We start from the raw sequence: 27495 nt of genomic DNA, 5'->3' as shown, positions 1-27495 counted from the left end.
TAAAGATATGAAGCAAAGATTCAGACACACCGTCAACTAAAGCCGCCACACATTCAGTGCATGCCGTGTCTGTGTTCATCAGCAGGACGGTCAGGCTGTCGGTTTCTTCACATGCGTATAACACACAGCCCAAGTCTCCCAGAAGTTCCGGGAGTCTCCCGCATATTGATGGGGTTAGGGGTGGTAGGGTTGATAGGGGTGATAGGGTTGATGGGGTTAGGGGTGATAGGGCTGATAGGGGTGATAGGGTTGATAGGGGTGATAGGGGTGGGTTGATAGGGGTGGGTTGATAGGGGTGATAGGGGTGGGTTGATAGGGGTGGGTTGATAGGGGTGATAGGGTTGATAGGGGTGATAGGGGTGGGGTGATAGGGGTGGGGTGATAGGGGTGGGTTGATAGGGGTGATAGGGTTGATAGGGGTGGGTTGATAGGGGTGATAGGGTTGATAGGGGTGATAGGGGTGGGTTGATAGGGGTGATAGGGTTGATAGGGGTGGGTTGATAGGGGTGATAGGGTTGATAGGGGTGATAGGGGTGGGTTGATAGGGGTGATAGGGGTGGGTTGATAGGGGTGATAGGGTTGATAGGGGTGATAGGGGTGATAGGGGTGATAGGGTTGATAGGGGTGATAGGGGTGGGTTGATAGGGGTGATAGGGTTGATAGGGGTGATAGGGGTGGGTTGATAGGGGTGATAGGGGTGGGTTGATAGGGGTGATAGGGGTGATAGGGGTGGGTTGATAGGGGTGATAGGGTTGATAGGGGTGATAGGGTTGATAGGGGTGGGTTGATAGGGGTGATAGGGGTGGGTTGATAGGGGTGATAGGGGTGGGTTGATAGGGGTGATAGGGGTGGGTTGATAGGGGTGATAGGGTTGATAGGGGTGATAGGGTTGATAGGGGTGATAGGGGTGGGTTGATAGGCGTGATAGGGTTGATAGGGGTGATAGGGGTGGGTTGATAGGGGTGATAGGGGTGGGTTGATAGGGGTGATAGGGGTGGGTTGATAGGGGTGATAGGGGTGGGTTGATGGGGGTGATAGGGTTGATGGGGTGGGTTGATGGGGGTGATAGGGTTGATAGGGGTGATAGGGTTGATAGGGGTGATAGGGTTGATAGGGGTAGGGGTGATAGCGGCTCCCTGATGCCCGCAAACTGGAGAAAATCTCCCGGAATCTAGAGCAAGCGCGTGCACGCACAACATTTAATGTCTGCATCGCGCCTATGACGGAGTGCGCGAGAGAGACTGCGCGTGCGCCAGTTCATCAAGCGCGTGCTCGACAAAGAGCATACTGATTGGTTTACAGACATCCCAACCTGCAGATCCCCCCCCCCCCCCCCCCCCCCCCCCCCCAGCTGATGGGGAAAAAAGTCCAATATATTATTATTTGTTGATATTATATTATGGTGCTCTGTGTTGTTCTCATTTATGTATTTAACAACAGTATCAAAATACTCGGGTCTTGAAATAAATGCACATTAGTCATGAACAATGATAACTACTCTCTTTTGTGTTATTTTTGACAGAAGTAAAATCAGGGGTGAAAGTGAGCCGGTCCTGGCCGGTCTGGTGTACCACGAAAAGATTTGGCTGTACCGGAAAGAAAAATGTACTGTCTCTGAAAAAACATGCACTTTTAGCATAACACACCTGCTAACGGCAATTTACCAAAAGCAACACGTTTTCCTCAATATCCATCGTATATAACCAGTGCCGTATTCAGCCAATGCGGTGCCCCTGGGCACTATACCTCAAGTGCCCCCACCACCACCCTGCGCGCACGCGTTCAGTAACCTCCTGCACACACTCTCAAACCTTGCCCTTTGCTGTCAAAAATAGTAGCGTATACATAAACAATAGTACACATAAACAAGGTCATTCTTCCTCATTGAAAATGTATTAAGTAGACTATTTATTAACTAGTGCCAGCAGGGCCATCTCCCTCACTAGCATCGCCGATTTCACTAGCTTCGGCTTCAGCGCTGGTAGTGACAGCAGTTGTCGATGTTTTTATTTAAAAAACGATCCAACACTGGAACATTTTTAATTGCAGCTACACGCCTGGAGTCTCTCTTTTTTAATTTTCTCTTCACACAAGCACTCAATTGATGTCTGTCCATTTTCATTTCTACCGCGGTTTTTAAAAAATTGATGCATTTCACCGTAGGTGGACTGGCTCAACTGACAGGTTGAGGAAAGGGGGGTTAATGGTCACATAGGCCACTCTTGCTCAGAATTATGATTATTGTTGTTGTTCTTATGAAATTAGTGTTCATAATGAATTATATATGACTATTTAACAATGTCAAGTGTATAACCATTTTAAGTGTACAAACATTCACGAAAAATATTTTTAAAGTTTCTGTCATGTGGTGCCCCCCCACTGGCTGTGAGTGGTTGGTGCCCCTGGGCACTGTGCCGCAGTGAATCCTGTCTCTGAACTCTGTCTGAAGTGAATTCCTTCCGGGTTTCACTCGACACAGCGCGTGCGCGGAGCCACTGCTTCACCATCCTGCGCCGCATGCGCAGCTGCTATCCAAAGGGTTTTAGAGACAGAATCACTCAATCAATCAAGTTTATTTGTACAGCGCTTTTAACAATAAACATTGTCGCAAAGCAGCTTTACAGAATTTGAACGACTTAAAACATGAGCTAATTTTATCCCTAATCTATCCCCAATGAGCAAGCCTGTGGCGACGGTGGCAAGGAAAAACTCCCTCAGACGACATGAGGAAGAAACCTCGAGAGGAACCAGACTCAAAAGGGAACCCATCCTCATTTGGGCAACAACAGACAGCCTGACTATAACATTAACAGTTTTAACAGGTATAACCCTCAACTGTCCTCATGGGGCCGTCCTTCACAGGAGTGGGGCGATAAAACTCCGACCAGACACAGGGCACCAGGATGGATCAAGCAGGTCCGAGGGGCAGAAGAGGCCAGCATCTCAATCCCAGGATCAACATGTAACTCAGAGGGACAGATTTGGAGTGGGGTGGGGGGGGGGGGAGAGAAAGAAAACACAGGTTGTTAGGTATGCCCAATGTCACCTGAATAAGTAGGAACAGTATACATATTGCACCGAGTACAAGCAGGGACTCCGGCAACTAACTATGACAGCATAACTAAAAGGGGAGAGCCAGAAGGTAACACAGGCATGAGGGGCCCCGGGACATAAAGCAGCAGCCACTACACCGTCAACAAACTCGAGTGAGCAAGCGAGTGGGGACTGACAGCATCCATACATCCCAGTTTACCAAACACTCTGTCTGAGGATCCTCCAGATCTACTCCTTTACCTCAAACACCATTAACACAAGGCTTGACTAAACAGATATGTTTTCAGCCGAGACTTAAATGCTGAGACTGTGTCTGATTCCCGAACATTACTTGGAAGGCTGTTCCATAACTGTGGGGCTTTGTAAGAAAAGGCTCCGCCCCCTGATGTAGCCTTCACTATACGAGGTACCAGCAGATAGCCTGCACCTTTTGATCTAAGTAGGCGTGGCGGGTCATAGAGGAGCAGAAGTTCACTCAGGTACTGTGGTGCGAGACCATTCAGTGCTTTAAAGGTCGATAGTAGTATTTTATAATCAATACGAAATTTGATTGGGAGCCAATGCAGTGTGGATAAGACAGGGGTGATGTGGTCATATTTTCTAGTTCTAGTAAGGACTCTTGCTGCGGCATTTTGAACTAACTGGAGCTTGTTTATGCTCTTATTGGAACTTCCAGACAGTAAGGCATTACAATAATCCAACCTGGAGGTAACGAAAGCATGGACTAGTTTTTCTGCATCATGCAATGACATTAAATTTCTTATCTTTGCAATATTTCTGAGATGAAAGAATGTCCAAAATGAAAAGTTAGTTTTCAACTGTTCAGCTAAAAAAAAATGTTATTAAAACGATTGTGTTGTTGAAATGATGTTTGCAATTTATTTATAATAAAAAACTGATACAGGTGGATGAAAGAGTGATAGTGTGATTAAAAAAAAGTCCTACACTAGTACTGAGTGATCAGAAGTCCTAGTGAATGCTTGATAAGTAGACAATAATAAATAATTAGGTGTATTTTTTGGCACGCGCACTATGACTCAAAATAATAGTACCGGCAAGAAATAAAACTTACGTTCACCCCTGAGTAAAATTCATACATGAACAAATTTTGGCGAGTTGATTTTCTGTTTGGCGAGTTACTTTGGAAGGTGACTAGTCCAGCTGGCTGGTGAAAAAATATATGAATTTTGAGCCCTGCAATGTGTTCTTCTGCTGTTTCATGCTGAGATGCTTTTCTGCTCACCACGGTTGTAAAGAGTGATTATATGAGTTACTATATCCTTCCTGGCAAAAAAGCTCGAGCCAATCTGTCCATTCCCCTCTGACCCTCTCTTATCAACAAGGCGTTTGTTTCCACCCACAGAACTGTCGCTCACTCACTCAGTGTTTTTTGTTTTCTGCACCATTCTGTGTAAACTCTAGAGACTGTTGTGTGTGAAAACCCCAGGAGATCAGCAGCTTCTGAAATACTCAAACCAGTCCATCTGGATCAAACCAACACCCAGACCACTGTGAGAGAAAGTCACACTGTGAGATCACAATGTTTCCCGTTCTGATGTTTGAACATTGTGAACATTAACTGAAGCTCTTGATTTGTATCTGCGTGATGGTGGCACAGTGGTGTAGTGGTTAGCGCTGTCGCCTCACAGCAAGAAGGTCCGGGTTCGAGCCCCGGGGCCGGCGAGGGCCTTTCTGTGTGGAGTTTGCATGTTCTCCCCGTGTCCGCGTGGGTTTCCTCCGGGTGCTCCGGTTTCCCCCACAGTCCAAAGACATGCAGGTTAGGTTAACTGGTGACTCTAAATTGAGCGTAGGTGTGAATGTGAGTGTGAATGGTTGTCTGTGTCTATGTGTCAGCCCTGTGATGACCTGGCGACTTGTCCAGGGTGAACCCCGCCTTTCGCCCGTAGTCAGCTGGGATAGGCTCCAGCTCGCCTGTGACCCTGTAGAACAGGATAAAGCGGCTACAGATAATGAATGGATGATCCGATGCATCGTGTTGCTGTCGAGGGATTGTATGGGATATGAACACAAGCAGAAACATAAAATTACCACAAAATAATTCTAGATGTTCAAATCTGCCACTTTAATAATGATCACTGTGTGGTTGTTGTTGTTTTTGTTGTTGTTGTTGTTCTAATGTACTGCTTTATATTTTGTCTTTTCTAATTCCTTGACTTTTTTTTAAATAAGTAGGTGAAGACGCTGAGCACAGTGGTGGAGATACTGAAAATAAGGAGCAAAAGTAATAACATCCTTCATAATTATAGTTCTGTAAGTTTCCTTTTCTAGACTTTCTGCGATCTGTATAATTTTCTTCTGCTCCCAGACGATCTCCTGGCCTCACTCGACAGAAGTCGCTTGATATGGAGGCTCAGATGCCGGAAGGTATGCGTGCTTTGGAGTTTTTCCTACAGAAATCAGTGCTGCATCTAAAACCGCACCTTATACACTTCATCGTGTGCTAATTTAGCAGCCATTCTGTCACCATGTGGCTGTGATGTTATCACCCGTGAAGTTGATCCACATCCTGAAGTGTTGACTCCTTTTACATCACATCAATTTGTGTACAAATTCTAACAAATCAAACGATTTAAACACATTTCGTCTGACTCTTAAGGCCTCTGCATGCTCTTGCGACAAGGCTTTCGCAGATAGCTTTTCGCAGACAGTTGTAATTTATCGTTGAGCGGGGAGTAATAGGCGTGCGCGATGTTATTCACCGGCACAACGCAAGGGGGCGTGAAGTCGCTAGGAGTAGTTGGTGGGTGTGGTTAGTGGAGTGTTTATCCTCTGGTTACTTATAATGACTAGAACTTTTTTTTTTATAATGACTAGAACTGGAGTTGTATAGATGTACGTACTTCCTCGATCAACCGCTCTTCGTGCTGCTCCATCTTCGCTCGTGTTTTTAAAAATGCCGGTCGTGAAAACAAACCAAACCGGGAAAGTAGGGAAGCGGAAGTGCGTGTACAGCGGATGTAGAGTGGACCAATCAGAGCCCTCTTGTCTGCGAGGCTTCTGCGGTGGTCACAATTTTTGGGAGGTGCGCACAGAGCGTCTGCGAAGGTGGGGGGGCTACGCAGACACTGTCTGCGACGCTATCTGCGAGGACTGGGTTGTCAGCATAAATTGGCCTTTAGAAAACCCTGACACTGGAGACTCCTTCTTTCCTCTTAAATATTACATAAACTTGACCAGAAAAACAACTTGCACCACTTACTGCAGGTCATCTATCTTATAAATGCCTGTGTAAGTTGTTACTATAGAAGCAATAACATATGCAAATGAGCTCATTTATATAAACATCTTCCGACCAATCAGATTCAAGAATTGTTGTGATGTCAGTCAAAATGGAGAAGTTCTGGAGTTCGCATCCAAATGATGTGTCATCATTATTGATACTCACTTCAAAAGTGTATTGTAAATAGTTTGATCAATTGCTTCAGGGATTGATTTAAAGGGGCAGTATGTAATTTACCCCATCTGTCTGTGAGGCAAATTGCAGTTGTAATTAAAACATGGGCAAGTCTTTTACTTTCTTTGCCAACCCCTGTTTTAAATCTACTTATGCCTTCTGAGAGAGATTCAGACCTGAGCAGCTTTGCTTTGGCTGGGGGTGGAGCTAATTTCTGGCCCAGCAATGTAAACAGAACTGAGAAGTTATTTATTAATTTTATTTGTTTATTTAAATTTAATTTAAAGGTATCTCTGAAATTATATTGCTAACACAGGTCTGGGACCACTTTTTTTAAAAAAATTGCAAACTGCACCTTTAATAAAGAATTAGAGAAGAGAGTGCGTCATGTTTGCTCCAAATTTCATCTGCAGTGTGTGTACATATAAATTTATTATTATTATTATTATTAATACTACTACTACTACTACTACTACTAATAATAATAATAATAATAATTTTTAAAATATGATCATCCGGTCCAGGGATACTTTTAAGAAATTACAGACAGCACCTTTAATTCAATAAGTAATTTAACAGAGAGCTGCTTTAAATGAAATGTTCTGTGTGCAATATGTTTGTTTGTATTTTGTCTACAATTCAGAGCTTCTGTACCAGATTTACACTGAAACCTTCATATCGAGGGAGATCCGTCGGCAGACGGTGTGTCGTAGCATCAGTAAGACGAGCGCGGATTACACGATGGATCAAGGATCCGCGCGGCTCAGCACCAGCTCGGGCGCTGAAGTTCTGAGAAGCAGTCCGATTGCATTCCAGAGGACGCTGTGGCAGGACCAACCGACTGTCCGGGACAGCGGCATTCTGAACACCATCACGCCAGAGGAGTGCAAGTACCAGGAGGTGATGAAAAGCAGAAAAAGTAAAAATGCTATGAGAGTGGATGGGAAGAGTGAGGGAAGTCTTTACTTCCTGTTTTGGAAGCGGAAGTAAGGCAGATTTTTACATCACAGCATAATAGGATCCGGGTTTCCTTTTTATTTATGTATAAATCTGAAACATTTTACTACATGGCAGTTTGGTAAAAAATCTCTGGGGTTATTCAAAGCATGTACTGTAATGTAGATGAAAGCGGTCAAGTGACATTGAACCTTTTTGCTAACGCTGCTGTATGATTTTAAGCACAGAGGAAGTATAGATGCAGATCCATGACCTGCTTTTTTTTTTTTTGTGTGTGTGTGTGTAAGACAAGATAAAATTAAGTATACTTTTTATTGTCCCCAAAAGGGAAATTCATCTTGAGCTCCAGTCACTGCATCACAAACCTACAGTAGCTCACATACTACATAAAAACAGCACATAGGTAGAACATAAAAACATCTGCTTCACTGCATCATACACACCACTGACACAACATAGTTACAGCTCAGCAAAATTAACACAGCACAGAGAGTGGGGGGGGGGGGTTTTAAAATTGAAAAACAGTCAAGTCGAGTTTATTTGTATAGCGCTTTTAACAATAAGGATTGTCGCAAAGCAGCTTTACAGAATTTGAACGACTTAAAACATGAGCTAATGGGGGCGTCGTGGCTCAGGTGGATAAGGCACCATACCATAAATCCGGGGACCCTGGTTCGATTCCGGCCTGAGGTCATTTCCCGATCCCTCCCCGTCTCTCTCTCCTGCTCATTTCCTGTCTCTACACTGTCCTATCCAATAATAAAAAAGGTGAAAAAAAGCCCAAAAAATATCTTTAAAAAAAAAAAAAACATGAGCTAATTTTATCCCTAATCTATCCCCAATGATGAAGCCTGTGGCGACGGTGGCAAGGAAAAACTCCCTCAGACGACATGAGGAAGAAACCTCGAGAGGAACCAGACTCAAAAGGGAACCCATCCTCATTTGGGCAACAACAGACAGCCTGACTATAATATTAACAGTTTTAACATGAAGTCAGTTTCGTTAATGTTATAAACTCTTCATTGATGGAAACTTGAGTGCAAAACTGTTCATGACAACTGCAGTCCTAAAGTTAGCAAGACAACTGTAGTCCTCAGCCATAAAAGCATTACTGTAAGAGTCCAGAGCGTCCTCCAGGTGTGACTTTCAACTGTCCACATGGGGCCGTCCTCCACAGGAGCGATGCAATGAGACTCCAACCAGACACAGGGTACCAGGATGGATCAGGCAGGTCCGAGGAGCAGAAGAGGTTCAGCATCTCGATCCCAGGACCAACATGTAACTCAGAGGGATAGATTGGGGGGAGGGGGAGAGAAAACACATGTTGTTAGGTATGCCCTAAAAATGACACAAGTATTAAATCTGTGTGGTAGACTCGCAGAGACGAGAGTCTTGACATCAGGCATAATACCTAACAATGGCATGTTAATATGGTAAAATATATCATGACCTGCTCTGGCTGGATGCTTGATTGGGTGATGGGAGCACACTCCTCAGCAATGATGAGATGCAGATGGGACCCTTAGGGCTGGCCAAGACAATTCAGTTACATTTCACCGGGTCTGGGACATGCGACAGAATGTCTGACGGCCGATTCCCTGCAGGCTACGATAGCCAGTCGAGGTCCCCACCGTCTCCACCAAAAGATTTCCTGTTGACTCCATGTAACTCAGAGGGACAGATTGGATTGGCGGGGGGGAGAGAAAGAAAACACAGGTGGTTAGGTATGCCCAATGTCACCTGAATAAGTAGGAACAGTATACATATTGTACTGAGTACAAGCAGGGACTCTGGCAACTAACTCTGACAGCATAACTAAAAGGGGAGAGCCAGAAGGTAACACAGGCATGAGGGAGCCCCGGGACATAAAGCAGCAGCCCACTACACCGTCAACAAACTCGAGGTGAGCAAGCGAGTGGGGACTGACAGCATCCATACATCCCAGTTTACCAAAACACTCTGTCTGAGGATCCTCCAGATCTACTCCTTTACCTCATAAACACCATTAACACAAGGCTTGACTAAACAGATGTGTTTTCAGCCGAGACTTAAACGCTGAGACTGTGTCTGATTCCCGAACATTACTTGGAAGGCTGTTCCATAACTGTGGGGCTTTGTAAGAAAAGGCTCCGCCCCCTGATGTAGCCTTCATTATACGAGGTACCAGCAGATAGCCTGCACCTTTTGATCTAAGTAGGCGTGGCGGGTCATAGAGGAGCAGAAGTTCTCTCAGGTACTGTGGTGCGAGACCATTCAGTGCTTTAAAGGTCGATAGTAGTATTTTATAAACAATACGAAAACAGCACAGAGAGTGTGGGGGGGGGGGGTAAAAGGGGAAGAACAGCACAGAGAGTATGGGGGGGGTAAAAGTGAAAAACACGAGCAGAGTGGGGGGGGGGTAAAAGTGAAGAACAGCACAGGGGGTAAAAGTGAAGAACAGCACAGAGTGGGGGGGAAGTGAAGAACAGCACAGAGTGGGGGGGAAGTGAAGAACAGCACAGAGTGGGGGGGGAAGTGAAGAACAGCACAGAGTGGGGGATAAAAGTGAAGAAACAGCACAGAGTGGGGGGGGTGAAGAACAGCACAGGGGTGGTAAAAGTGAACAGCACAGAGAGTGTGGGGGGTAAAACGTGAAAGAACAGCACAGGGGGGTAAAAGTGAAGAACAGCACAGAGAGTGGGGGGTGAGTGAAGAACAGCACTGAGTGGGGGGGGAGTGAAAAACAGCACAGAGTGGGGGATAAAAGTGAAGAACAGCACAGAGAGTGGGGGGTGAAGAACAGCACGGGGGGTAAAAGTGAAGAACAGCACAGAGTGGGGGGGGGGGTAAAAGTGAAGAACAGCACAGAGAGTGGGGGGGTTTAAAAGTGAAGAACAGCACAGAGAGTGGGGGTGGTTACAAGTGAAGAACAGCACAGGGGGGGTAAAAGTGAAGAACAGCACAGAGAGTGGGGGGGTAAAAGTGAAGAACAGCACAGAGAGGTAAAAGTGAAGAACAACACAGAGAGTGGGGGGGGGTAAAAGTGAAGAACAGCACAGAGAGTGTGGGGGGGGTAAAAGTGAAGAACAGCACAGAGAGTGGGGGAGTGAAGAACAGCACAGAGAGTGTGGGGGAGTGAAGAACAGCACAGAGAGTGGGGGGAAGTGAAGAACAGCACAGGGGGGGGGTAAAAGTGAAGAACAGCACAGAGAGTGGGGGGGGAGTGAAGAACAGCACAGAGAGTGGGGGGAAGTGAAGAACAGCACAGAGAGTGGGGGGGTGACGAACAGCACAGGGGGTAAAAGTGAAGAACAGCACAGAGCGTGGGGGGGGGTAAAAGTGAAGAACAGCACAGGGGGGTAAAAGTGAAGAACAGCACAGAGAGTGGGGGAGAGTGAAGAACAGCACAGAGAGTGGGGGGAGTGAAGAACAGCACAGAGAGTGGGGGGGAGTGAAGAACAGCACAGAGAGTGGGGGGAAGAACAGCACAGAGAGTGGGGGGTAAAAGTGAAGAACAGCACAGAGAGTGGGGGGGAGTGAAGAACAGCACAGAGAGTGGGGGGAGTGAAGAACAGCACAGAGAGTGGGGGGAGTGAAGAACAGCACAGAGAGTGGGGGGGAAGTGAAGAACAGCACAGAGAGTGGGGGGGGGGGTAAAAGTGAAGAACAGCACAGAGAGTGGGGGGGGTAAAAGTGAAGAACAGCACAGAGAGTGGGGGGGGGTAAAAGTGAAGAACAGCACAGAGAGTGGGGGAGGGGGGGTAAAAGTGAAGAACAGCACAGGGGGGTAAAAGTGAAGAACAGCACAGAGAGTGGGGGGGGGTAAAAGTGAAGAACAGCACAGGGGGTAAAAGTGAAGAACAGCATGGGGGGGGTAAAAGTGAAGAACAGCACAGAGAGTGGGGGGGAGTGAAGAACAGCACAGAGGGGGGGGAGTGAAGAACAGCACAGAGAGTGGGGGGGTAAAAGTGAAGAACAGCACAGAGAGTGGGGGGGGGAGTGAAGAACAGCACAGAGTGGGGGGGAGTGAAGAACAGCACAGAGAGTATGGGGGGGGTAAAAGTGAAAAACACGAGCAGAGTGGGGGGGTAAAAGTGAAGAACAGCACAGGGGGGTAAAAGTGAAGAACAGCACAGAGTGGGGGGGAGTGAAGAACAGCACAGAGTGGGGGATAAAAGTGAAGAACAGCACAGAGAGTGGGGGAGAGTGAAGAACAGCACAGAGAGTGGGGGGGAGTGAAGAACAGCACAGAGTGCGGGGAGTGAAGAACAGCACAGAGAGTGGGGGGTGACGAACAGCACAGAGAGTGGGGGGGTGACGAACAGCACAGGGGGTAAAAGTGAAGAACAGCACAGGGGGTAAAAGTGAAGAACAGCACAGAGAGTGGGGGAGAGTGAAGAACAGCACAGAGAGTGGGGGGAGTGAAGAACAGCACAGAGAGTGGGGGGAGTGAAGAACAGCACAGAGAGTGGGGGGAGTGAAGAACAGCACAGAGAGTGGGGGGAGTGAAGAACAGCACAGAGAGTGGGGGGAGTGAAGAACAGCACAGAGAGTGGGGGGAGTGAAGAACAGCACAGAGAGTGGGGGGGGAGTGAAGAACAGCACAGAGAGTGGGGGGGGAGTGAAGAACAGCACAGAGAGTGGGGGAAGTGAAGAACAGCACAGAGAGTGGGGGGGAGTGAAGAACAGCACAGAGAGTGGGGGGAAGTGAAGAACAGCACAGAGAGTGGGGGGGAGTGAAGAACAGCACGGGGGGGGGAAAAGTGAAGAACAGCACAGGGGGGGTAAAAGTGAAGAACAGCACGGGGGGGTAAAAGTGAAGAACAGCATGGGGGGGGTAAAAGTGAAGAACAGCACGGGGGGGGGAGTGAAGAACAGCACAGAGAGTGGGGGGGGGAGTGAAGAACAGCACAGAGAGTGGGGGGGGAAGTGAAGAACAGCACAGAGAGTGGGGGGTGAAGAACAGCACAGGGGGTAAAAGTGAAGAACAGCACAGGGGGGGGGTAAAAGTGAAGAACAGCACAGGGGGTAAAAGTGAAGAACAGCACAGAGTGGGGGATAAAAGTGAAGAACAGCACAGAGAGTGGGGGGTGACGAACAGCACAGGGGGTAAAAGTGAAGAACAGCACAGAGAGTGGGGATGGGGAAGTGAAGAACAGCACAGGGGAGTAAAAGTGAAGAACAGCACAGGGGGGGTAAAAGTGAAGAACAGCACAGAGAGTGGGCGAGAGTGAAGAACAGCACAGAGAGTGGGGCGAGTGAAGAACAGCACAGAGAGTGGGGGGGGAGTGAAGAACAGCACAGAGTTGGGGGGGTGTAAAAGTGAAGAACAGCACAGGGGGTAAAAGTGAAGAACAGCACAGAGAGTGGGGGGGGAGTGAAGAACAGCACAGGGGGGGGGAGTGAAGAACAGCACAGAGAGTGGGGGGAGTGAAGAACAGCACAGAGAGTTGGGGGGGTAAAAGTGAAGATCAGCACAGAGAGTGGGGGGGGAGTGAAGAACAGCACAGGGGGGTAAAAGTGAAGAACAGCACAGAGTGGGGGGTGAAGAACAGCACAGAGTGGGGGGGAAGAACAGCACAGAGGTGGGGGGGTAAAAGTGAAGAACAGCACAGAGAGTGGGGGGGAAGTGAAGAACTAGCACAGAGAGTGGGGGGGTGAAGAACAGCACAGGGGGGTAAAAGTGAAGAATAGCACAGAGAGTGGGGGGAACAGCACAGAGAGTGGGGGGTGGACAGCACAGAGAGTGGGGGGAGTGAAGAACAGCACAGAGAGTGGGGGGAGTGAAGAACAGCACAGAGTGGGGGGAGTGAAGAACAGCACAGAGTGGGGGGAGTGAAGAACAGCACAGAGAGTGGGGGGAGTGAAGAACAGCACAGAGAGTGTGTGGGGGGGGGAGAACAGCACAGAGAGTGGGGGTAAAAGTGAAGAACAGCACAGAGAGTGGGGGGGGGAAGAACAGCACAGAGTGGGGGTAAAAGTGAAGAACAGCACAGAGAGTGGGGGGGGGAGTGAAGAACAGCACAGAGAGTGGGGGGGTAAAAGTGAAGAACAGCACAGAGAGTGGGGGGGAAGTGAAGAACAGCACAGAGAGTGGGGGGAGTGAAGAACAGCACAGAGAGTGGGGGGTAAAAGTGAAGAACAGCACAGAGAGTGGGGGGGGGTAAAAGTGAAGAACAGCACAGAGAGTGGGGGGAGTGAAGAACAGCACAGAGAGTGGGGGGGAGTGAAGAACAGCACAGAGTGGGGGGGAAGTGAAGAACAGCACGGGGGGGTAAATGTGAAGAACAGCACGGGGGGGGTAAAAGTGAAGAACAGCACAGAGAGTGGGGGGGAGTGAAGAACAGCACAGAGTGGGGGGGGTAAAAGTGAAGAACAGCACAGAGTGGGGGGAAGTGAAGAACAGCACAGAGAGTGGGGGGGAGTGAAGAACAGCACAGAGTGGGGGGGAAGTGAAGAACAGCATGGGGGGTAAATGTGAAGAACAGCACGGGGGGGGTAAAAGTGAAGAACAGCACAGACGAGTGGGGGGAAGTGAAGAACAGCACACAGAGTGGGGGGAAGTGAAGAACAGCACAGAGAGTGGGGGGGGGGAGTGAAGAACAGCACAGAGTGGGGGGGAAGTGAAGAACAGCACAGAGAGTGGGGGGGGGGTAAAAGTGAAGAACAGCACAGGGGGGTAAAGTGAAGAAACAGCACAGGGGGGTAAAAGTGAAGAACAGCACAGGGGGGTAAAAGTGAAGAACAGCACAGGGGGGTAAAAGTGAAGAACAGCACAGGGGGGTAAAAGTGAAGAACAGCACAGGGGGGGTAAAAGTGAAGAACAGCACAGGGGGGTAAAAGTGAAGAACAGCACAGGGGGTAAAAGTGAAGAACAGCACAGAGTAGGGGGGGGGAGTGAAGAACAGCACAGAGAGTATGGGGGGGTAAAAGTGAAGAACAGCACAGGGGGGTAAAAGTGAAGAACAGCACAGAGTGGGGGGGGAGTGAAGAACAGCACAGAGTGGGGGATAAAAGTGAAGAACAGCACAGGGGGGTAGAAAGTGAAGAACAGCACAGAGATGGGGGGGGAGTGAAGAACAGCACAGAGTGGGGGATAAAAGTGAAGAACAGCACAGAGAGTGGGGGGGGAAGTGAAGAACAGCACAGGGGAGTAAAAGTGAAGAACAGCACAGGGGGGGGTAAAAGTGAAGAACAGCACAGAGTGGGGGGGAGTGAAGAACAGCACAGAGAGTATGGGGGGTAAAAGTGAAAAACACGAGCAGAGTGGGGTTAAAAGTGAAGAACAGCACAGAGTGGGGGGGGAGTGAAGAACAGCACAGATTGGGGGATAAAAGTGAAGAACAGCACAGAGAGGGGGGGGGGAAGTGAAGAACAGCACAGGGGAGTAAAAGTGAAGAACAGCACAGGGGGTAAAAGTGAAGAACAGCACAGAGAGTGGGGGGGAAGTGAAGAACAGCACAGGGGAGTAAAAAGTGAAGAACAGCACAGGGGGGGTAAAAGTGAAGAACAGCACAGAGAGTGGGGGGAGTGAAGAACAGCACAGAGAGTGGGGGGAGTGAAGAACAGCACAGAGAGTGGGGGGAGTGAAGAACAGCACAGAGAGTGCGGGGAGTGAAGAACAGCACAGAGAGTGGGGGGAAGAACAGCACAGAGAGTGGGGGGTAAAAGTGAAGAACAGCACAGAGTGGGGGAGAAGTGAACAGCACAGAGTTGGGGGGGTGTAAAAGTGAAGAACAGCACAGGGGGGGTAAAAGTGAAGAACAGCACGGGGGGGAAGTGAAGAACAGCACAGAGAGTGGGGGGGGGTAAAAGTGAAGAACAGCACAGGGGGGTAAAAGTGAAGAACAGCACAGGGGGGAAAGTGAAGAACAGCACAGAGAGTGGGGGGAGTGAAGAACAGCACAGAGAGTGGGGGGGGGTAATAAGTGAAGAACAGCACAGAGAGTGGGGGGGGGAGTGAAGAACAGCACAGAGAGTGGGGGGGAAGTGAAGAACAGCACAGGGGGGTAAAAGTGAAGAACAGCACAGAGAGTGGGGGGGTGAAGAACAGCACAGAGAGTGGGGGGGGGGAAGAACAGCACAGAGAGTGGGGGTGTAAAAGTGAAGAACAGCACAGAGAGTGGGGGTGTAAAAGTGAAGAACAGCACAGAGAGTGGGGGTGTAAAAAGTGAAGAACAGCACAGAGTTGGGGGGGGGTAAAAGTGAAGAACAGCACAGAGTGGGGGGGGAGTGAAGAACAGCACGGGGGGGTAAAAGTGAAGAACAGCACAGAGAGTGGGGGGGGAGTGAAGAACAGCACAGAGAGTGGGGGGGGTAAAAGTGAAGAACAACACAGAGTGGGGGTAAAAGTGAAGAACAGCACAGGGGGTAAAAGTGAAGAACAGCACGGGGGGTGGGGGGTAAAAGTGAAGAACAGCACGGGGGGGGGTAAAAGTGAAGAACAGCACAGGGGGGGTAAAAGTGAAGAACAGCACAGAGAGTGGGGGGAGTGAAGAACAGCACAGAGAGTGGGGGAGTGAAGAACAGCACAGAGAGTGGGGGGAGTGAAGAACAGCACAGGTAGTGTGGGGGGGGACAGGGGGGGACAGCACAGAGAGTGTGTGGGGGGGAGAACAGCACAGAGAGTGGGGGGTAAAAGTGAAGAACAGCACAGAGTGGGGGGAAGAACAGCACAGAGTCGGGGTAAAAGTGAAGAACAGCACAGAGAGTGGGGGGGGAGTGAAGAACAGCACAGAGAGTGGGGGGGTAAAAGTGAAGAACAGCACAGAGAGTGGGGGGGTAAAAGTGAAGAACAGCACAGAGAGTGGGGGGGTAAAAGTGAAGAACAGCACAGAGTGGGGGGGAAGTGAAGAACAGCACAGAGAGTGGGGGGTAAAAGTGAAGAACAGCACAGAGTGGGGGGGGGAGTGAAGAACAGCACAGAGAGTATGGGGGGGTAAAAGTGAAAAACACGAGCAGAGTGGGGGTAAAAGTGAAGAACAGCACAGAGTGGGGGGGAGTGAAGAACAGCACAGAGTGGGGGATAAAAGTGAAGAACAGCACAGAGAGTGGGGGGGGGAAGTGAAGAACAGCACAGGGGAGTAAAAGTGAAGAACAGCACAGGGGGTAAAAGTGAAGAACAGCACAGAGAGTGGGGGGGGGAGTGAAGAACAGCACAGGGGAGTAAAAGTGAAGAACAGCACAGGGGGGGTAAAAGTGAAGAACAGCACAGAGAGTGGGCGAGAGTGAAGAACAGCACAGAGAGTGGGGGGAGTGAAGAACAGCACAGAGAGTGCGGGGAGTGAAGAACAGCACAGAGAGTGGGGGGAAGAACAGCACAGAGAGTGGGGGGAGTGAAGAACAGCACAGGTAGTGTGGGGGGAACAGCACAGAGAGTGGGGGGGACAGCACAGAGAGTGTGTGGGGGGGAGAACAGCACAGAGAGTGGGGGGTAAAAGTGAAGAACAGCACAGAGAGTGGGGGGGAGTGAAGAACAGCACAGAGTGGGGGGAAGTGAAGAACAGCACAGAGTTGGGGGGGGTGTAAAAGTGAAGAACAGCACAGGGGGGTAAAAGTGAAGAACAGCACGGGGGGGGGGAAGTGAAGAACAGCACAGAGAGTGGGGGGGTAAAAGTGAAGAACAGCACAGGGGGGTAAAAGTGAAGAACAGCACAGGGGGGAAAGTGAAGAACAGCACAGAGAGTGGGGGGGCGGGTAAAAGTGAAGAACAGCACAGAGAGTGGGGGGGAGTGAAGAACAGCACAGAGAGTGGGGGGGAAGTGAAGAACAGCACAGGGGGGTAAAAGTGAAGAACAGCACAGAGAGTGGGGGGGTGAAGAACAGCACAGAGAGTGGGGGGGTGAAGAACAGCACAGAGAGTGGGGGGTGAAGAACAGCACAGAGAGTGGGGGGTGAAGAACAGCACAGAGAGTGGGGGGGGTGAAGAACAGCACAGAGAGTGGGGGGGTGAAGAACAGCACAGAGTGGGGGGGGAAGAACAGCACAGAGTGGGGGGGGTAAAAGTGAAGAACAGCACAGAGAGTGGGGGTGTAAAAGTGAAGAACAGCACAGAGAGTGGGGGTGTAAAAGTGAAGAACACCACAGAGTTGGGGGGGGTAAAAGTGAAGAACAGCACAGAGTGGGGGGGAGTGAAGAACAGCACGGGGGGGTAAAAGTGAAGAACAGCACAGAGAGTGGGGGGGGAGTGAAGAACAGCACAGAGAGTGGGGGGGGTAAAAGTGAAGAACAACACAGAGTGGGGGTAAAAGTGAAGAACAACACAGAGTGGGGGTAAAAGTGAAGAACAGCACGGGGGGGGGGTAAAAGTGAAGAACAGCACGGGGGGGGGTAAAAGTGAAGAACAGCACAGGGGGGGGTAAAGTGAAGAACAGCACAGAGAGTGGGGGAGTGAAGAACAGCACAGAGAGTGGGGGGAGTGAAGAACAGCACAGAGAGTGGGGGAGTGAAGAACAGCACAGAGAGTGGCGGGGAGTGAAGAACAGCACAGGTAGTGTGGGGGGAACAGCACAGAGAGTGGGGGGGACAGCACAGAGAGTGTGTGGGGGGAGAACAGCACAGAGAGTGGGGGGTAAAAGTGAAGAACAGCACAGAGAGTGGGGGGAAGAAACAGCACAGAGTCGGGGGTAAAAGTGAAGAACAGCACAGAGAGTGGGGGGGGGAGTGAAGAACAGCACAGAGAGTGGGGGGGTAAAAGTGAAGAACAGCACAGAGAGTGGGGGGGTAAAAGTGAAGAACAGCACAGAGTGGGGGGGGAAGTGAAGAACAGCACAGAGAGTGGGGGGTAAAAGTCAAGAACAGCACAGAGAGTGGGGGGGGTAAAAGTGAAGAACAGCACAGAGAGTGGGGTGGAGTGAAGAACAGCACAGAGTGTGGGGGAAGTGAAGAACAGCACAGAATGTGGGGGGGGGGAGTGAAGAACAGCACGGAGTGGGGGGGGGAAGTGAAGAACAGCACAGAGAGTGGGGGGGTAAAAGTGAAGAACAGCACAGAGAGTGGGGGGTAAAAGTGAAGAACAGCACAGAGAGTGGGGTGGAGTGAAGAACAGCACGGGGGGGATAAAAGTGAACAATAGCACCAGTCAAGGTGACAGCCCAATAAATAGATTGAATAAATACTGAATAATTAAAATACACTGCTGTTTGTTACTCTTTAACATATTTATGCCAACTGGGATGAATGAGTTTTTATATTTGTGTGTGTGTGTGTGTGTGTGTGTGTGTGTGTGTGTCCAGAGCATGTTCGAGGTTTTGACATCCGAAGTATCATACTTGCGTTCCCTGCGTGTCCTGACCGACCATTTCATGGAGTCACGAGAACTCAATGACAATCTTATTAACCGAGACAAAAAAACTCTCTTCTCCAACATCCTGCGCATCCGAGAAGTCAGCGAGAAGTGAGTCCGAGAGACACTGCTTTAAATTAATCCTTCCAAAACAATAAAACACTTTGTCTTGCTGAGGAAATTGTGTTGCTTGTTGATTGAGAGACTGGCTGAGCTAAAAACATGGCTGAATCTGTCAGGTTTCTGAAGGACCTGGAGGGCCGGCTGGATGAAACTTTACTCCTCACTGACATCTGTGATATCATTAATTACCACGCGCAGCACAACTTCCCCGCGTACATCGACTACGTCCGGAACCAGGTTTACCAGGAGAAGACCTTCAGCTCACTGATGTAAGAATAATAATCACAGAAACTATATATAACTATTTATAATACACTTAACGTTTACCAAATGTTTATATCCTGTTTAGGTCCAAAAACACTGCAGCACTGTTTGTTCAACACACTGCATGTTTTTTCATTTAAAGCAGCAGTTTGTAATTGTTAGCGCCCTCTACTGTCAAAAGTATTGAATTGTGTGTCTTGCAAAGCTTGCAAAATTTAAAACTTAAAAATACAAATGAATCGCAGAGTCACGCTCACGGCTATGACCATGAAGTAAAGGGAGGAGAAGTGATGAGCGGACTTTAAAGATGTGATTCGTAATCAAATAACTTGGGTCTAATTTATATCAAAGCTACAACGGCATATTAGGACCATTATAGGTAACAAAAAAAACAAAACACAGAGCTAAGGTAGGAGGTAATATCCTGAGAAACCAACCTGGACATTCTCTGAGATTATGAAGTCATAAATTTGTGAGAAAAAATTCACAAATTCTGAGATTAAAAATAAAAGATTTCAAGACCTGTTACTCTGAAACGGCTGAGTGTAGAGTTTCCCAGAATGCACTGCAGCCAGCAAAGCAGGAAGCATGATACCTGTAGTTTTTGTTTGTTTGTTTGTTTTCTCGTAAATTTCTGACTTCTTAATTTTAGAATTTTGGACTTTGTAATCACAATTTGTTTTCTTTTCTTGAAAATATACAACTTTCATCTTGGAAATTAGATTTTTTTTTCTCAGAATATTACCCCCCAGCTTTAGCTCCATTTTTTTTTTTTTTTTTTTTAAACCTACAGTGGCCCTAATAAGCCGTTGTACAAACTTGCAAGATTTGTCTTTCGGGTTTTGAAGATTTTTTGTTTTCCCCCCAAACTGTAACTTGTAATTTTTAGTCACATGTCTGTAGCAGAAAATCTTACCCCTAGAAATTTCAAAACAAACATTTGCAAAAATGTGCATTTATTAAATACATAGAAAAAAACATTCATCTAATTTAATATCATGTCATTCAAATACACAAAAATCATTTTCAGAATACTTCGAGGTCGAATGCAGGGAATTTCTCAGTCAGCTCAATCTCTCTGTTGAAAATAAACGTTAGTTGTGCAGCTGGGGGCGGAGCTTACTTCCAGTGTTGGAAAAATTTCAAAGGAAAGAATAAACTATCCTGATGAAATACATGACACAATTCAAATCACATGATTATTACAGGTCTGTAAAAGTTTATATTTCCTCCTGGATGTGTAATTATATCATTTCATATTTATGTCTAAATTGCTAACACAATCTAATGTAAACATCACATTTAAAAAAAAAAATGATTCAGGTCACAGTTTCGCCGACTTAGCAACTTTGTAGACGTGGAAAAAAGCTTAGCGACAGTTCCAGAGACTTTATCACAGAACTTGTTCTTCCTTTTAAACACTCTTCCTGCTGAGATTTACAGAAATTAAAAAAAAGCAAGTTATTCCGTTTGTGCCCATATCCTTCATGCTGAGGTCCAGGCTCCTCACTACCACTGCGTCATTTTTTCAGCATTCTTATGAAAAATGACAGAGTTTTATAAATATTTAAATAACTAGTTTTAATGTATAGAAAATTTGTCTTTCTGTAAAAAATAAATTATGATTTATTTTTTCTCATCATAAAAATCAAGATTGCTACTAAAAACCCACTTGTGGTTACCGTGCCAACTCGCTAGGCAAGCTAATGTTAGAGAGATTAGGTTGTTTAGGAGAACAGGAGCATGTTGTGTAGGTTGTTTGTTTGTTTGTTTGTTTGTTTTTGGCATTAAAAACAAAAACATTTAATTATTCTACACATAATAGTTTAGATTAGAATGACACATTTGGAAATGCTTTAAAAGTTGTAAACTGCAGTTTTAATGAAGAACCACAAATTACAGACTGCATCTTTTAAAGAACTAAAATTTACAAAAACTGCACCTTCAGTGAAGAAGCACAGTGGATGGTTTTTGCTGTATGTCGTATGGTCTGATGGGTTTGTGGGTCGTTTCCTCTCCCAGGCAGAGTAACGTGGGCTTTGCGACGGCGATCACTCATCTGCAGGAGGACCATAAATGTCAGCGGCTGCCCTTTTCATCCTTCTTGCTGCTGCCCTTCCAGCGAATCACACGCATCAAGATTCTTACTGAGGTAGACAATCCGACATGTGCAGTACATTCCAGAAAATCTCGGCCTTTCATTGTGGAATGCTGCTGTAACACGTGCAGACTGTGTGACTGACAGAACGCGGCCTCACACCTGGAAGTAAAACCTGAACGCTTGAACATGCACAAAAGCAAAACACAGACGGCACGTCGTTCTGATTGGGTCGACGTATTTACAGCTATTCTTTTCCTCCTGATGGTCCGTAGTATTTCAACATGCAGCATGCAGTTCAGTGCAAAAGTTTGCACCCCCTTATGGTTTTACATGGAAAATAGAAATGTATAAATGAACATATATATGCACTGTGAGGCAACAGTGCTCACTGATTTTTATATATATATATATATATCTCAATCAGTGAGTACTGTCACCTCACAGCAAGAAGGTCCGGGTTCGAGCCCCGTGGCCGGTGAGGGTCTCTCTGTGTGGAGTTTGCATGTTCTCCCCGTGTCCGCGTGGGTTTCCTCCGGGTGCTCCGGTTTCCCCCACAGTCCAAAGACATGCAGGTTAGGTTAACTGGTGACTCTAAATGAGCGTAGGTGTGAATGTGAGTGTGAATGGTTGTCTGTGTCTATGTGTCAGCCCTGCGATGACCTGGCGACTTGTCCAGGGTGAACCCCGCCTTTCGCCCAGAGCCAGCTGGGATAGGCTCCAGCCCGCGACCCTGCACAGGATAAGCAGTTATGGATGATGGATGGATGGAAGGAGATGAGTGTTTTTATTGGGAAATACGTCACTCGTGTTTCTCATATGAGCGCCATCTGGGACATTAACTAATGACACATAAATTGGACAAGACTCTTACTCTTTCCTGTCCTTTCGTTCCATTTTCCAAATTTCAGCTCTGCTCAAAAACTACTCACTGAATCTCATTATAGTTTGTTGTTGTGATTGTAAGTAAGGCAATAATAATAATAATAATAATAATCATAATAATCATAATAATCATAAACTTTGTTCATGTCTATGAAGTTTATACAATATAAACACACAGATTTATTTTAATTAGAACATCCTGAAGAGAACGGCCGAGGGCACCAAACAAGAAGAGATGGCATCGAAAGCTTTGCTGCTGTGTGCAAGGTGAACATCATCTTACAACATCTTTAGGACTTTGAGCAGATAGCAACTGAGAATTATGACTAATGAGTGTGTTTAGAGATGAGATGATACACACTCACTGGCACTTTATTAGGAACACCACTGCTGTTCTCTGCAGTTCTGTAATCAGCCGATCCCTCCACAGCAGCAGCTCGATGCATCAAATCCCACAGATACAAATCAGGAGCTTCAGTTAATGTTCACAATGTTCAAACATCAGAACGGGAAACATTGTGATCTCACAGTGTGACTTTCTCTCACTGTGGTCTGGGTGTTGGTTTGATCCAGATGGACTGGTTTGAGTATTTCAGAAGCTGCTGATCTCCTGGGGTTTTCACACACAACAGTCTCTAGAGTTTACACAGAATGGTGCAGAAAACAAAAAACACTGAGTGAGTGAGCGACAGTTCTGTGGGTGGAAACAAACGCCTTGTTGATAAGTGAGGGTCAGAGGGAAATGGACAGGAAGGATATAGTAACTTATAGCAACTCTTTACAACCGTGGTGAGCAGAAAAGCATCTCAGCATGCAACAGCAGAAGAACACATTGGGTTCCACTCCTGCAGCCAAGAACAGGGATCTTAGAACCAACAACACGTTCCTATTAAAGTGGCCCGGGAGTGTACTCGTAATTTACTATGTAGTGCGAGAAGAGGTGGGGTTCCGTGCTCACAGGGTCCACATTCAGTCAACATTTCAAGTTAATTATAGCTGAAAATATTTGCAAGCATGAAATAGTCTCTGTGGTTTGGACAGAGTGCAGTTGCTTCGTGCTACGTGTTGTGCCTGAATTCTAAAATACTTTTCTTTCTCTTCCTTCCTGTAAAACACACACACACACACACACACACACACACAGATTATAGATGAGTGTAACACCCAGGTTGGGAAGATGAAACAGATGGAAGAGCTCATAGAGATCAACAAGACGCTGGAGTTTGACAAGCTGAAGGTGAGTCTGATGTGGACAGAGACGTGAAGGAGATTCCTGCCGTAAACATCCTGAATAAAGTCATGTGACCTTGAATGTTAGAAATCCTGTTGTGGGGTATACTGGAGTTACTGTCTCATCGCTGCACGGTCTCCGGTTTGATCCTGAGCTCAGGTTCCTGTCTGTGTCAAGGTTCCTCTGGGTTCTCCAGTTTCCTTCCACCAACTAAAACAGGCCAGTGGGTGAAACGGTGACTTTGTTCATATGGTACTGCTCTGGACCAACAAGGAACGGGTTCATGAACCGGTTCTGTTCAGGATTCTTTGAACCTTGCTGCAAAGCAAATCAGCCCACATTTTCACCAGTTTTGAACAGAACCATTGTAATCAAGGATGTGTCATGACCCAAGGGCATGGTACAGTTCACAAGAGGAGTAAACAGGAGGAGCAAGATGGTGGAGTTCACTGATTACCACCAAGCTTTTATTGGCTCCTCTGTCCATGAGGCCGATGCGCTGATTCCATGGCGTGGCATCCGTCGTCCACAATTCAGTTAAATCGTATCTCCTCCGTCAGTGCTCCACAGATTTCTGTTCTGATCAGGGCTTTGAACCGGAATTTTTTTCCTATTGGTTCGTTCCGAACAGAAACGGAATTTTAACGTTTCCGGTTTTGGGTTCCACCATTAAATAGACGTTCCCGAACCGGTTAGAACAAAAAAATTTCGTTCCCGGAACGGTTAATTACGTTCCCTGTCAGCTGTTTAACAAATGGCTATAAAATTATGTCTCTGTCTCATCCAGCTTAGCCAAATGTAGGCTTATTACAACCTTCATTAAATAAGACAAGAAATAATTCAAAACAATTATTATTTCAAATGTTGGCGATTTGGATTCTCAGTATGTCTTCCCATCTACACAAACAGAAAAAGTGCCAAAAATGAAAGATAATTCGTTTAGTGTGTTACCAAAGGCTAGTCAGGCCCTATAGAGGGCTACCGCATGACGTCACCCGCGCCGCGAGATTTTGTTAGGCGCCATATTGGAAGACCAAATACATCTATGCAAGTACATACATACATAAAACAAACTACACCTGAAATGTAGCCAGGGCTGGTTCTGCCCTAATCTGGACCCGGGTGCAACATCGCGCAACCCCCCCCCCCCCCCCCCCCCAAAAAAAAACACCAGTCTAAATCAGGACAACCATCACATAACTATAACTATAAACATTTTATATCAACTATTTTAACTAAATGGGCTATAATAAATAAGCCTGCAGGCAGCCACGGCGGGCCTGCCTCAGAAAAGTAACCATTCAATGACACAACTGAAAGCCTGCAGCCACGGCGGGCTGCCTTAAAAACTAACCATTTGTCCTACCTTAAAACTCGTTTTGCATTTTCTGCCTCCTTTTTTGTATTTTCGACCCTCCGTTTATTTTCTTTCCTTTTCTGAAAACCCGATTTGTGTCCAGACATTTTGTTCTGCTACCAACGAACTAACTCGTCAGATCTCGTCTCTCGAGCCCGCGATGATTCCCGTGGGAGGGGCAACAATTGATACATTTTTACAAACAGCCAATAGGGAGGTTGCATCGTTCAGACTCTTCTTTGCTCAGACACTCAGTAATTCACCTAGTATTCACTAGTAGTCCACCTTCCCGCTCTCTCCATTCAATCAGCGAACGTCACACAGGAAGTGAACCCCAGCGGGTCATAGAAACTTCCGCAGGAGAAGAATGACTATTTGTAGGCTACGGAAACTTTGAGGAACGAAATAAAAACCGGTATTAACCGGTTACCATTATTTTTAATAAGCGTTTCTGTTCCGGAACATAAAAAATAATAAAGTTTCTGGTTTCGTTTCTGTTCCATGTGAAATAGAAAAAGTTCCCGGTTTTCGTTTTCGTTCCTTGAACCGGTTCAAAGCCTGGTTCTGATTCTTTTGTTTGAAAGAACTCGTCACTCTGCACAAAACTTGGTCGTTCTTTTGTCTAATTTTTTGGTAACAAGTTACTGATTAGGCCAAATTAACGAATTTTCCAGGCCTCTCACTAGAATTGTATCTCCTCTCTCATTTATCATGCAATTCCAGTTCTGATGGATGTTTTGGGTTGATTTTTCCCTCGGGGAACAAAATTTAGTCCTTTTGTTGATGTTCCTGTTGTAAACAGTTAGTGGGTGGAGGTCGGTTCTCTCTCTCTCTCTCTCTCTCTCTCTCTCTCTTCATCACATTTCAGTTCTGTTTGTTTTGGTCGTCAGGGTTGTTTTGATGGCAGGACAGATGAGATACTACGCCCCTGACGTTCTGGTTCCGTTTTTGCAGATATGTTTTAAATCCATGTTTTTGGAAGATGTTTCCTTTTCCATTGGGTTCTCCACTGCTGTGCTCTGCTTCCTCTCCAAACTTATGGCACGCTCACTGATGTCATCACAGTGAAAAACCCGCTATATTTCGGTTCCAGCTGGGAACTGACTTTTCAGGTTCTGAACTAATTCATTTTTGGTCAAAATGCTCTGAACGGTTCAAAATTTGGTACGTGAACCAGAACCAGTCCTGTTGGTGGAAAAAGTGTGTGTGTGTGCGCGCACATGGTGAACTGGTTTTTATTATCATGCTGTCCAGGGAGTTTCCAGGCTAGAATCCGGAACAACCGCTACTCTCACCAGGAATGTTCCAAATTATAAATAGTGTGAAATCATTTGTAACTCTGTTATACTTTGCAATCTTTTTTCTTTTGTGTCATGTTGTCAAAGACGAGAAGTTATTTTGTGCATTTTTAAATTTTAATATTATTTGTAATTTTAATGATAATTAGCGTGAATTAATTCCACTATTATCATAACAAAGTGAGATATTACACATGGTAATTTTGTAATTAATTTGCATATGTATGTATACATTTTCTTCATAGGAATTCAGTGTTATAGATCATGTTCCATTAATTGTTATAAATCTGATCTCACTGCTTTCATTCCTTAATTAATAAATCCTAATTGCTGATGTGTTATTTTTATTTAAACAACAAGCAAATAATTGTAGCTGCATTTCTGTAGAAAAATTAAAAATATCAAATTATTTAGTAATAATAATAATAATAGGGTTTTTTTTACAATGTGAAAGAAACTTCTGTTAAAAATATGAACATTTTCAAAGTAATTTTATTTTATAGACTATTTCCCTGAGTATGACAACCAAAACTGCAAATCAACTCGACTTCAGTATTAAACAAGTGAATTAATTATTTGCTAATAAAGCTGATCGTTTCAGCCGTTATCGTATCAGCAGTTGTTAAGCGATGTTAATTAAGATGTGATTTTATGGCTGCTGCGTTTTAAAGGTGCCGTGTTGTGTTTGTGCTCAGGCCGTGCCGATCATCTCGCAGAACCGTTTCCTGGAGAGAGAGAGGAGAGCTGCAGGAGGTGGCCAAAGTTGGAACCTTGTTTAATTCCAAACCCAAGTTCACACCCGTCTACCTCTTCCTCTTCAATGACCTGCTCGTCTTAGCCACCAAGAAAGGGTGAGAACCTGGAGACGGCGTGCAGACGTTCTGTTTTCTTTTCTATTTTTATTTATGTCTGTAGTTTGTATGAGAATATGCAAATTAAATGTAAATGATGTCCATGAAGACCCTGTAGTCTGAGTAACTGGGTTTCGTTCAGTGCTGAATTCAGGAAGATGAATATCTGTGCAAATGTGTGACAAATGTAATGAAAGGGTGAAAACAGTTAAAGGTTGCCAGATCTGTGGTTTTCCCCTCAGATAGTGAGGCTTTTAAATTAAATTTGCTGCAAAATATGATTTTATGTGCGAGTCCAGTGTGAGCACTTCTTTCTGACCTTCAGTTCTTTCTGCTGCAGCTTGGAGCGCTACATGGTGATTGACCACGCCCACCGCTCCCTGGTGCAAGTTCACATTATCGCAGATCAGGCCGTCAGTATGAATCTGGAGAACTGCTTCTCCCTCACACTGCTGGAGAACCATCAGGACGCATGATGGCGAAACTCTTTAAAGCGCCGTCTGAGTGAGTGCTACACTTCCTGGAGCTCATCCACGAGCAAATGATTTTTTATCATTTCACTGGATAAATATCGGCCATTTCGTCCTTTTTTTTTTTTTTTAAGAATATTTTCAGATCTTATTTTAGCCTTCACTTTGCTCTTTTTCTGAAGGTCTACACTGAACATTTAAACTCAAAACTCTTGGTCCCCATAAAATG

General features: G+C 46.4%; 1 protein-coding gene and 1 long non-coding RNA gene across 2 annotated transcripts in view; both read left to right on the top strand.

Moving 5' to 3' along the window:
* Positions 1 to 27495, top strand: part of arhgef15b (Rho guanine nucleotide exchange factor 15b) — a 98973-nt gene that overhangs the window by 35772 nt on the left and 35706 nt on the right. The window contains exons 5-13 of the mRNA XM_060938893.1: positions 5245 to 5296; positions 5381 to 5439; positions 7113 to 7369; positions 18640 to 18800; positions 18929 to 19081; positions 21099 to 21228; positions 22253 to 22326; positions 26641 to 26796; positions 27122 to 27213. Coding sequence (XP_060794876.1) covers positions 5245 to 5296; positions 5381 to 5439; positions 7113 to 7369; positions 18640 to 18800; positions 18929 to 19081; positions 21099 to 21228; positions 22253 to 22326; positions 26641 to 26796; positions 27122 to 27213 — 1134 coding nt within the window. The remainder of the gene's footprint in view (positions 1 to 5244; positions 5297 to 5380; positions 5440 to 7112; positions 7370 to 18639; positions 18801 to 18928; positions 19082 to 21098; positions 21229 to 22252; positions 22327 to 26640; positions 26797 to 27121; positions 27214 to 27495) is intronic.
* LOC132898623 (uncharacterized) lies at positions 23189 to 27259 on the top strand. Its single transcript, XR_009656565.1, has 3 exons — positions 23189 to 23296; positions 26641 to 26796; positions 27137 to 27259. It is a non-coding gene; the product is annotated as an uncharacterized LOC132898623 (long non-coding RNA).

Source organism: Neoarius graeffei, chromosome 14 (genome assembly GCF_027579695.1).
Source record: "Neoarius graeffei isolate fNeoGra1 chromosome 14, fNeoGra1.pri, whole genome shotgun sequence".
NCBI lineage: Eukaryota > Metazoa > Chordata > Actinopteri > Siluriformes > Ariidae > Neoarius > Neoarius graeffei.
This window is presented reverse-complemented; position numbering and strand designations above follow the sequence as displayed.